The 12,166-nt window shown below is 42.9% G+C and overlaps 1 protein-coding gene across 1 annotated transcript in view; it reads left to right on the top strand.

The window, feature by feature from the left end:
* Nucleotides 1-12,166, top strand: part of rhbdl1 (rhomboid, veinlet-like 1 (Drosophila)) — a 42,721-nt gene that overhangs the window by 23,559 nt on the left and 6,996 nt on the right. Inside the window, exon 6 of the mRNA XM_047610020.1 lies at nucleotides 11,071-11,171. Within this exon, the coding sequence (XP_047465976.1) occupies nucleotides 11,071-11,171 (101 nt within the window). The remainder of the gene's footprint in view (nucleotides 1-11,070; nucleotides 11,172-12,166) is intronic.

The raw sequence follows: 12,166 nt of genomic DNA, 5'->3' as shown, positions 1-12,166 counted from the left end.
AATCGAGGTAGATTACCTATAGACCCCTTTGTTGCCTACGTGACTGTGACGTCATGATGTTGACTGGAGGCAAAACAGGAGGAAGCTTGAGGCGAACACTGTCACTTTCAATCATGATAATGTCGTCTTGCTGTTTTATTTTTGGTGCCATAACCAAAAAATCAAAAAGTTGCATTTACTACGTTACCCTCCACATCTTTGTTGGGGAGACCTCACTTGATAAAGACAGACCAGACTTTGTCCCCTCTGTGTCCTCCTTTGGTCGAATAGTCCATCCAGTGACTGAGAGTGTAGGGGTCTGTGAATGTAGTCCCATCAGTCAGAGTCAACTTTTTAAGATACCACTGATGGAGTGAGCGTATTAGTATGCTCTCTAATACGCTAACCGCCATTTGCAGGCTATAGTGTTTGAGATGTTTGGCATCCAGTTAAGCCCCGCCCCTCACATTGTTTACAAACCGTGAAGAGGTCTCTTAAAAGGTTCCCATTTCACAGCAATAAGATAGAGAGGAGAGTGAAAAATCACTTCCGTAGGTTCGCCTGCTAGCGTCTTACACAAATATTACAAAAACTTAACAACATGCCGTCTTCTTCGGCAATGAGAAACATTTCAGTATTTGCTTGTATGTCTTGATAGTACCTAGACATCAACATTATCATGAGCCAAGTTCAGCGTCTGTAAGTGATATGGAGACGTATATCAAGAACAGGAAAGATGCTACCCACACTACAACTATGAACGTCTATACAAATACATAATTAATGACACACAGTGTTCTTAACACTTCTTATTGAGTCTGAAGTGTCGGCTTTAAAAGCTGATTCACAATCCGAGACCGAGGTACACCATTTTTTGCAGAAACTCTGGTGAAAACAGGAGTGTATCTCGAAGTAAAGTTGTGCCAGATAAACAGGCGCCTTCTCACTGCGTCAGCACCTTCAGCTACCGAACGCAGTTAATGAGGAAGAGATAAAGATAAAAAAAAAAAGACAAGGGAGGGCAGAACAAGGGAGAGAGGAAGCGTCTGAGAACCAGGGGTTCAATTAATCACTCTCGGTGCCAGAGGGATGTGACTCGATCTGTGACTTTGACTCATTTCCAGCCCTGGCGTGGAGATATTTAACAGCTGATTTGATCGGCCCAAGATGAACCTGGAAGTATTTGTTTAGAGCAGGAGGCCTTTTCGGGAGCCTATGGAGTCTCCTGCCGGCTGAATACCAATTGTCTGCTGCTTACTCGGGAGGCTTGTTGGTGGTGTGTGTTGCACCGCGTTGTATGCGAGGTCGGATTTCTGTCTTCGTAGCCAACCTTAGCTGCAGACCACTGCATATACGAACCTCGGTGTCGAAGCTTCTGGTCCTGTGTTTCTGATGCACTCCCCTGGAACTGAACAGAGTCTGAGGAAGCAGGGTGACCTTGGTGCGTTGCAGAGCCTGCCAGCGTGATTATGGTAATTCTCAATCCCCCCATCCCATCCCACAGTCAACTCTTCCTAGGTGACACCAAGCCCACTTCCTCCACCACTGTCCCCTGCCGCCCCACTCATTACACTGACAATGATGCATGTTTTCACTGTAATCCAGCATCGTCCGACGTAGCCCGGTTGTACGGAGCGAGCCCACTGTGTTTATAGCCGTCTATTTACATCCACTGAGTCAAGCCAATCTGAGACAGCAGTATTTGTCAAGCGCTCTGCAGGAGATAGAGGTTGTTTCTCAGCTCACTTTATATTCCATTTACTTTAGTTAGTCTCAAGGTTTGCCTGTGAAGACGCACATCATGCTCACAGCGGCTTAATACGCTTGAGCAGAGGAAGCGATTTCATTCTCCTTTTCATCAAGATCTTTGAGTAATTTCTTTCCAAGGTCAACCATTGTGCTCGTCGGCTTGGAAATAAGTCGTGAGTGATAATCGCGTCCGTCGTGACGGGAATGTATTGTTTATTTCCCGCGGCTGTTTTACACCGTTTAAAGAGACATATTTGTTTGTACTGGTTTTTCGAAGCGTCGTGCCTCCGTTTCTGCCGCTGCAAGCACGCTCCCGTGCCCACACACTCGCTCAGATCAGATATGATTGTACGTTTTCCTGACTGAGCCGCTCTTCAGCAGCTCTGAGAATGTTTCTTGCAGAGAGTATTGATTTTTCCAGATACCCCCTGGGCTCTGAGGTAGAATAAATATTATCATATTCTTCCCCACGTGGAAATTTTGGACGGGGTAGAAAAGAGTGAAATCTCGGAGGATGCCCAGGCTTGTTTCCAGTGGCCATGTCCGCTGCCTGTGAAGCTGATGAACTGTTTGTATTCCTCCAAGGTTAGGCTTGGCATCGACGCTGCTGGCAGCATGTTGTGTTCTCGCTTCCTCTTTTTATGTCTGAACTTTTGTATGAGTAGACAAGAGAGGTCCTGATTTATGTTTTAACTGGATGTGTGTGTCTGCTCCTGAACCTGCTCCTCTAATGATCCGCTTTGACTGCAGCGCCGGAGCGCAGGTGTGTAGTTTGTTGTCACTCTGAGGGAAGCTGGCGGTGTGGATGCTCTGCCGCAGCTTGACACTACAGATAAGTAAAACTTTGCGGGCTCTGTCCGTCCCTTCGCATCAACTTAGCGCGCAGTCCTCGGCCCCCGCCAGGGCTCGGAGATGGATGAAGCTGTTAGACTGGACGAGGACTGATTGCGAGTCGCACTGCTCCACTTGAAGGAAAGTATTAGCGGTATCACAGGGGATATTTCCTTTGTCTCTCTCTGTCTGGATGACACAGAAGTGTCCATCTCCGTCCCAGGTGGAAAATATCTTCAATGGAGCTCCTCCAGTCTTGACAGCACTATTATGGCTGAAACGAGGCTTTGAAGTGGACGCTGCTCTAGTAAATGACATTTAAAGCTATGAGCTTTTGAAAGCGACTGTAAAATAGACAAAAGACCCTGTGACAGATGGTCTGCCACCAGACATTTACTTCTTTTTACTCCAGTCACCATCAGACTATATAGTCCCTTTCACAACAGGATAAATGTCCAAATGTTTTGATACATTGCTGAAATGACTTGCTTTGTCTGTTTTATTATTTGGGCTTTTTTGTCTTCTTCTGTGTAAAATTGTGTCTGTTTGAAGACATAGGCAATTGTAATGTTTGCACCAGTGTTATTGCAGCCCTATCGGTTGATAAGTAACTAAAAGACCAAATGATCACTTTGTTTGAAAGTGATATAAATGTAATTATTACTTTCACCGTGTACAGAGCATGTAATTATAATGTTATGTGTAAATTGCACAGATATGGAACATCATAATTATAAGGTTGAGCAAGGTTGTAGCAGTTATGAACTCCAGTGTATTCTTTATATATATATATATATATATCTCGTCCTTTGTGTTGTTGAGTAAGACAAGTCAAATAATAGTATCCAGACTCTGGCACCAGGTCAGCGTGTCTCATTGTTTCATCAGCTAAACCCAAGCTAAGATAAAACAAACCAGAGTATCATCGTATATTTATTTATCGCTTGATGTACTTTTATCTTGAGTACAAAAAAACGATTGAAGCAGCAGGTACAAATTGCTCCCTCATGATTTCCTAATTTAACAGATATTCTTAATTGGCTGCCAGAAAATTTGCAGATCTGATTTTGTGATTGCACCCCCGGTGTGTCACCGTTCCCGCTGCCCACTCTGTCCGCCGACCCTCCCTCTCTCCTTATTTGTGCTTCGCAAATAAATCTGATCCGGACCTCCTCGGTTTATTAGCCGACAGAGGCAGCCCTGTGACGACAGAAGTGCTGACCACAGCACGTCTCTCTGCAGGGCCACGAGATTTAATGCGCACAGGATGTGTGAGGCGACCGTGTACGGAAAGAGGAACCCGAAGTGCAACAGTTCCACGGTATCAAGCGGTAGAGGTCTCTCTTCCTGATGCTGTTCAGTGAGCTGAGCTGGAGAACGTGTTCCCTGTTGAAAAATATTGAATTTCTTTATGAGAGCTGACAGGTAGAAATGGACTGGCCTACGTGGTCGTTCCTTATAATGTGCGCCAGCCGGCTGAAACAAAGATAAACTAGCTGCCAGATGTCTAAATCACCTGAATAAACAAACACTCATTGTCCTTTAATTGTCCTCCCCTAAGTCATTTATTGGCTGACCAACTAAGAAATGTGACTCTATGCATATTAATGCTCTCAGACGTCATTTATCTTCGCAGAAAACACTGAAAGACATCTTCATAAATGAAGAGATCAAATGTCAGTTTTAACTTGTGTCTCTGAGGATAGTCTCTGACCTCTCTGAGTGTTGTTTTTAAAGCCAATATAATCACTATTTGTGTATTAGTGTGTTACAGCTAATTATCACCTCGGCAGCAGTTACCCTTCAGTCAGTACTTCACTCATTCAGCCACACAGGAGCTGTCTCAACACCGTTTAACACAGAGCGCCACACTAGACCCGTCAATCCAAGCGTCCTGCACACAGTCGGCCCCGCCCCCATCGCCGCTGAGCCAATCACGAGGCCGCGTACACGCACGCTGACTCTGTCAGGATCCCGCCGTTAGCCGATAGCCTGTTCAGTCCCCTTGTGAAATTCCAGACGCACGCTGCAATATTAGCATCAGCGTCCCTTCATCCAAGGTTAGATAAGTTGTGTGCTTCTCCTCGGGGTCAGAGACTTCATCTGTCGATTACATGTACACACATACCAGTCAGGTACGGTTATGTTTACAGCAGGTGCACGGCCACCCTACTGTTGCACTGTGTATTATTTGATTAGCCTAATATTGAATGCAGAAAGATAATAGTGTATAGTTATAAATAGCACTAAATATGCTCATTAAGATCTATAACTATGACATAAATAGTCACCGTAATCACTGCCTAAATATACCAACTCTAGAAAGCAGACACTGAAAAATCCTTGTGGTGTGATTTACTATATTTTATAAGGATTACATTGGTGTCTTTGCTCTGGCTCAGCCTCCGCTGGAGTGGCTACACAGCGGCGCAGCCTCAGGCACTGTCAAACCCTGACTCGGATCAGCTTACCATCCCCTGTCTGCACCTTGTCCCGGAGAGACCGAAGATACAAAGTTGACCCATAGCTTAAGGGCTGCCTCGAGTAACAGTAATGGTGTGGCAGGTTTGCTGTGACAGAGAGGCTAAGCTCTCCGCCGAGCCGCACAACATACAGCGGAGCGTTGAGTGTGTGTGGTTGACCTGTAGTCTTTAATAAGTGCATCATTTTCACCGTCCACGCCTGCACTTGCGGATGTTTTGAAAGATTTGCAGATGCTGATGGTGACTTCAGGACGGCGGCAATAAGTAACGCGCGCGGGGAATGTGTCAGCTCGCCGCAAAAATAAGACCGCGAGTCTCTTTCAGACTGAGCGAGAGAATCCTAAATCGAAAATCCCCTCGAGCAGGGGAGCCAACATGACAGGTCTGTTTAGTATTCATACTGTACTGAGGAACCTCTCACCAAACCAGAGAGAGCAGGAGGAGAGAGCGGTCTGTATCCTCCCTGTGGAGCTTGTCTCTTCCTCTGAGCCTGGGCTTGTCTCCTCTTCCTCACCTACAGATGGTGGTGTATGCTTAACATCTGGACCGGTGTATCACGTAGGTGAGCGAACGCACTGCCAACTCCTCTACCCATAAAGCTGTTCTAAGCAGCACTTTTACATTAACATTTGATCATGTATGGAAAATCTGGTCGCTGGTGGTGATGAATCCACAGAGGATCACCTCTCGCTGCAGGCCCCCTCAGCTGTAACAAGACGTAGATTACTGCTTCGAACTTGTAGTTTTCATTTTGCTGCAGATTTTTTATTTTTTATTTTTTTAACAAAGTGTCATGTTTGGCTGGAGCATAAAAGCAATGAAAATTACCTGTCGAGCACCAAACGTAATGGAGCGTGTAGCGGAGGAAGAGACAGTATTTGCCCTTGAGGACCTTGTAGAGAGCAAAAATGAATGAATATGAATATCGTATTTCACATTTGTCAGGTTTACCAGAAACATGTGTGAAAAGCTGTTTTCTGCTTCGTAAAGTGAAGTGAAGCGAAGATGTCTGTATTTAAACTGAAGACAGTGCACTTTAAAGTGTAGAAATCTTGTGTACTACTTTGTAGACGTTCTTAATTTGAAGCCAACATCAATTTTAAGATCTGAGTTGGTGAGTTGTGACGTGTTTACTGTCGTTTTAGAAATGGCAAATGCTATGTCAACCCAATGTGATTAAATCATATAGTTATTTTCACTGTTTTATTGTAGTTTATAGTAGTTAGTAATAAGCTGCTTTTTGGCTTCTGTACGATAACAGTTGCTGTGTTCTTATTAGTTTCATCTAACTAACTAGACCACTTAACATTTTAAATTTGATATTCACTTCAAATTAAAGAAAAAAAAAAGAAAACATGTTCATGTAACTCTCAGTAAACAGTAAATGCGTGATTTAACTTTGCTAAATGTTTAATACCAAGAAAAGTCTAAATTTTACCAAATATTGCAACAGCCACATTCCCCAGACCATATCTCTCATATCGTGATGTCATCTCTAATGCATGGAAGCAATAAATAAAAAAAAGTTACGAAGCTCCGGAAAAGCCTAAAAGAGAAATTCAGATGTTGACGCTCCTCCGATGAAGTTGCTCCAATTCAATTTATCATTTTCTTTGAACAGATCAGAGACCGCAGACTGTGCGCGAGACTATAATTGCTGTTTGGTGGGACTACAAAAATGGGGCACCGTAAAATCTGCTCAAATCTTTTGCTGGAGTGCCAGCCTTCATATGCCACATAAATCCTCATAACGTAGCCCATAGGTGCCAGAGCGCGGAGAGATGAATGACTCAGGAACACGCTCTGATTACCATCTGTCTTTCCTTGATCATCACCACCCCCACAGGCTGACAAGGCGTTCTTTAAGACCATGTTTACTCTGCGCGGCACCGCAGCGGGCCAGTGCGCGCACACACACAACAGAATATGAATGTTACAACATGCATTATAGATCTGAGATCACAACTCCAGCAAGCCGGCTGTGATTTAAAAGAGACTGTTTTGTTTTATCAGCCCTCTCCGCTTCCCTTATCAGCTCATTTGCATAATTAACAGAGGCTGACGACGTCCTCGCGAGCAACTGCCACAATGATTTCTTCAGCTTTGAATGCTGTCCTACTTGGTAGTGTCACAGCAGCCTTGAGCACCGGGTTGTAGCTTTTAAACCCGCCACACAATGAAACCACTGGATTATTAATAAGTGGCCAAACATCCCACTGAGATGTTCTCTTAATGTTTGAGTCTGAGTGGTATCTATCTTAGCGAGGAGAAACTCAACAGTACGCTTTCCATGCCAGACTGTCAGAGAGGTAAACCATGCACCTGGACTAGTTTGAAGTTTCTCGAAGGCTTTTCACCACTTGGCAGATACTAATATCACTGACTCTTGACGTTGATATGTCTATAATTTAAATAATGAGAGGTCTAGTCTGTTAATTCAGTTTTAATTGTTTACACAGGCATCATGTTATACAGCCACAAGACATGTTGGGTTTTATGTAATCATAGCTTTTCTCATTAAACTGAAGTCACTCACTTAAATGGAGACAGCTGAGGGTTAAATCTCCTCTCCGCGGCTATATCCCACCCACACACTTTTTATCTCATGTGAGGTCTGGTTAGACATATTCTCATGCTGCCTTCAACTGCAAGTCATGCAGATAAATGTTTGCCGTTCAAGGGTCAACATGAGCTGTGAGCCATAAGAACACAGCTAATAGGCAACTGTTGGCATCTAGAAGCCTCCGAGGCTAATGGTTTATTAAGCTACCGACCAAAGACGTTGGGAACTGGGAATATCAACATTTTTTACTGTGGCCACTTCTGAAACCCTCAGCAGACATGCCACTTGCACATCTCAGAGAATTTCCATTTAAAAGGTTGCGGACAAGATATTTATTTAAATGAACTTTACTCGGAAGCATGGAAAACACTGTTGGCATCTAGAAGCCACTGGGGCTACCAGTTTAGCAAGACTAACAATTACGAACTCACTGTCCACCCACACAATTTCCAAAACAAACTTTCTAACTGCTGTATTGACTAAAACAAATCCATTTACAAGGTGGTGAATACCACTTTTCTGAGTAAACATGATGTATGTCTGTGAAGATTCTGGACTAGACTTGCAGAGTTTCTTGAAAGTGTTTCGTCACTCGTCCAAGTGGCTTCCTCAGTACTGACTTTTTTTCTGGCCTCCCAAATGGATGCAGAGATTACATAGAGATCCCCTACCTACCTATTATAAGTGTTCTATGTTAAACGTGGCCTGGTGCTATTTATAAATATACAAGATTATTATAATTTTGCATTCAATGTTAAGCTACCCCTTACCCCTTTACTAAAATACGTTGCATTCATGTTAATGTGTATTTAAAGAAGTTTAAATTTGTGGGGGAAAATTAAAAACATATAAAAAATGTCTAATGAACCAAAGATTTTGTTGTAATTTTCAATCTGTATGTGTTGCACATGTCAAAATAGCAATAAAGTTGATTTTGACATCATCTTAGTTGATGTTGAGCTGTAGGCTTTGGTGACATCACCTGGTTTTAAATGCAGCACAACCAAACTTGAACCTGAGCAGAGGTTTAATCATCCAGAATCATTGAAAACACCTGCATCATGTAGCTCCTCTAACTGCTCTAAGCAAAAAGGCTTGTAAATTACAAGGCATTAAATAACTACTGCTGGATTCTTTCTTTCATTTTTTTTTTTTTTACTCTTTTTGTTTAACAGCCCAGCCTGTTCGCAAATGAGCCTCTTCAGAGCAGACGGTTTGACACATTGGGACAAATACAGGTGTAACTAATTATATTTATGATGGCTGTGTTCTAGTCGAGTGTCCCACTAAACCACGTCACTGTGACAGTGATGCAACATATGAAAGTGGCAGCTAAATGGAATTCAGCCATCGTTAATTGTATCATTTCCTGCTTTTACATTTATAAATGTCCTCTGTTAAAAAGACCCGTTTCAGTATTCTCACTTCTTTGTCGCTGCTATGACCGCCACTATGCTTTTGATATCGCAACTATCTTTGGCCTCTTTCCATATTCACATTTCCCAGATTAGACTCTGCTCATGAATATAATACAAAGCATGTTCAGAGCGCACAAAATGGCAATTATACTCTCAGGAAACGGTGTTCTTCTTGTTCACCAGAGATATACAAATGAATGAATTAATGAATGTTTATTTATGTCAAACAAAAATGAAAATAAAAAGGAAAAAGGAAAGAATATACAAAGATCAGTTCGAAAAGGAGCAGGAAGAATTATAAACTTATTAACTTCTATGCCTTTATCACCCTTTGATTCAATATTTCATGTCCCAATATATAATGAATGGATTCAATAAGCAAAATGTATTGATATATAATCAATCAACTGCACCAAAATTATTCAACCAGTATTAATACAATATTCCTTGTACCTATGGAACACTCACTTGCCACTTTATTAGATACCCTGTTCAATTGCTTGTTAACACAAATAGCTAATCAGCCAATCACATGGCTGCAATTCAGTGCATTTAGTCATGTAGAAGTGATCAAGGCAACTTGCTGAAGTTCAAACCGAGCATCAGAATGAGGAAGAAAGGGGATTTAAGTGACTTTGAACGTGGTGTGGTTGTTGGTTCCAGACGGGCTGGTCTGAGTATTTCAGAAACTGCTGAGCTACTGGGATTTTCACACAAAACCATCTCTAGGGTTTACAGAGAATGGTCCGAAAAAGAGAAAATATCTAATGAGCAGCATTTGAGCCCCTTAGAACAAACTGAGCATGGTTTAAATACCACAGTCTACCTGAGTACTGTTGCTGACCATGTCCATCCCTTTATGACCACACTGGACCATCTTCTGTCGGCTACTTCCAGCAGGATAATGCACCATGTTACAAAGCTCATATCATCTCAAACTGGTTTCTTGAACATGAGTTCACTGTACTCCAATGGCCTCCACAGTCACCAGATCTCAATACAATAGAGCATCTTTGGGATGTTGTGGAACGGGAGATTCGCATCATAGATGGTCAGCTGACAAATGTACAGCAACTGTGTGATGCTACCATGTCAATATGGACCAAAATCTCTGAGGAATGTTTCCTACACATTGTTGAAAGAATGTCACAAAGAATTAAGGCAGTTCTGAAAGGCATAAAGGGGCCCAACCTTTTAGCAGGTGTACCTACTACAGTGGCTGGTGAGTGTATGTCTTTTGTATTTGCTTTTTAAGTGATTGATGTTATTAATTTGCTTTAATTGGACATCTCAATCATCTCAGTCAGTCCAAGTCATTCCATAATGTCACTCCACAGACTGTAACCTTCTCTGTCACCAAATAGTTTTTGCAAGTTGCTTGGTAAAGTTTTGTAGTTGATTAAATCAGTTAGCTTCATGGCATGTGATTTCAGAAACAGGGGGGGTTGTGTGATCCAAACGTCCTGCATTATTGAAGAATGTGTAAAGGCTGTAGATTACTTTTATACGTATGAACCCAGATCTCTGCGCAGTAGGTCAGATATGGACGTACCAGTGAGACCATTTTAAAATCAGCTTTTTTCAAACACAGCATCCTGAAGACAATAATAATTAGCAAATGTTCCCTTTTTTTTTGTTTTTTTACAACTTTAGCATAATATAATCAGCAGCCGTTTTAACAAAGTACTTACTTTGTGGAAACGCCTGAACAACACCATTCACAAAGCAGGGCTGTGTGTGGGAAAGTGTGCCGAGTGCTCTGGCTGTAATATAAAAGGGCACGTGAAGGTCAGTTTCTGTAGCTCAGCTCCTGTGAACAGAGGGATTTTTAGCAAAATGCTGCGAGGAAGGTGACTTGTGCTGCTACGTGATGAGTAATCTGACTCCCTCTCTTGTTTTTTTTTTTTCCCCCTCTGCTCTAAAATGCCTTCCCCTTGCTCTCACTCTTCCTGCTCCTAACACACTCTCTCCCTGCGCTGTGCGCTCTCTCCCTCTTTTACGTCGACGCTGCTAATATGTCTCTCTGTCTGTCTCTCCGTCTCTGCAGGCTCGCTGACAGTGTCCATCACCGACATGCGTGCTCCAGTAGTGGGGGGCTCCGGGGGCGTCTACGCACTGTGTTCAGCACATCTGGCCAATGTCGTCATGGTAACTGCCATCATCATCATCATCATCATAGCCTCTATTGTTACGTGTGAAAAGAGGCAAAATGTCACATCGAGTTTGTTTTTTCTGGGTTTTCCACATGAGACTCGCGTGTATGCGACAAATGCTTTTTTATTACACAGTAATATTTAGACAAACACCACTGAATGTTAAAGAGAGCATGAGGAGGATTCTGTCGTCCGTATCGGCGAATCTCACGAGTTTCCAGGTGGTGAATTAATTATTAAGACTTAAGTGAAACTAGGATGTGAAATCCCCCTCATATTTGTATGTTTGTTGCTGTCACGAGGTTTCCATGTGGAACGCCTTCCGCGTTCTCTTCAACTCTCGAGGCGGTGTTACATCTGACGAATCACTTTCCCTAATGCTGCTGCTCGCTGTGTGCCGCAGAGATGCCGGCAGGAGCGGAAATCAAAGTGACTCTGACAGGCCCAAAGCAGCGACTCTGTAACCGTAACTGTGCACGTTGCGGCTAAACGGTTTTCTTTTTAGCTCTGCTACGCTTGATGCCTGCTTGTTGTCGGGGAATCCTTTAAGGCGCCTCTTAGTTCTCCTCTGATGAGTTCCCTCTTTAAAGATAGGAGTGAAACCTGGTCCCGGTCCCAATCCGGTAAATTCCAAGACGTCTGACATCAGGCATCATCGTCCGGTTTGGCCAGGAGACATTTTCAGGTTCAGTGAAGCTCGGCCGTGTCCCTGACTCACTAGGACTCATACAGCTCATGCTAGCCTGTCAGCATCCGACAAATGCAACTTTTGCCATTACACTTTTTGTAGTTAGTGATGTTTATATGGAAAAACGAGCCCTTACGTGTGACGTCTTGTGTCTTCTGCTCTCTTTGATCTCTCCCCTACAAGATATAACTCATTTATCTGTAAAAATATTGTGACATTGCTTGAACTTCCACTCCTCGCTTCGTCTAAATGTAAGGTTTTATTTATACCTTTTTTCTTCAATTTTACATGAAAGTCTCCTT

The sequence above is a fragment of the Mugil cephalus genome, chromosome 16 (genome assembly GCF_022458985.1).
Source record: "Mugil cephalus isolate CIBA_MC_2020 chromosome 16, CIBA_Mcephalus_1.1, whole genome shotgun sequence".
NCBI lineage: Eukaryota > Metazoa > Chordata > Actinopteri > Mugiliformes > Mugilidae > Mugil > Mugil cephalus.
Note: the sequence above shows the minus strand (reverse complement) of the source record. Positions and strands in the feature narration are given on the sequence as shown.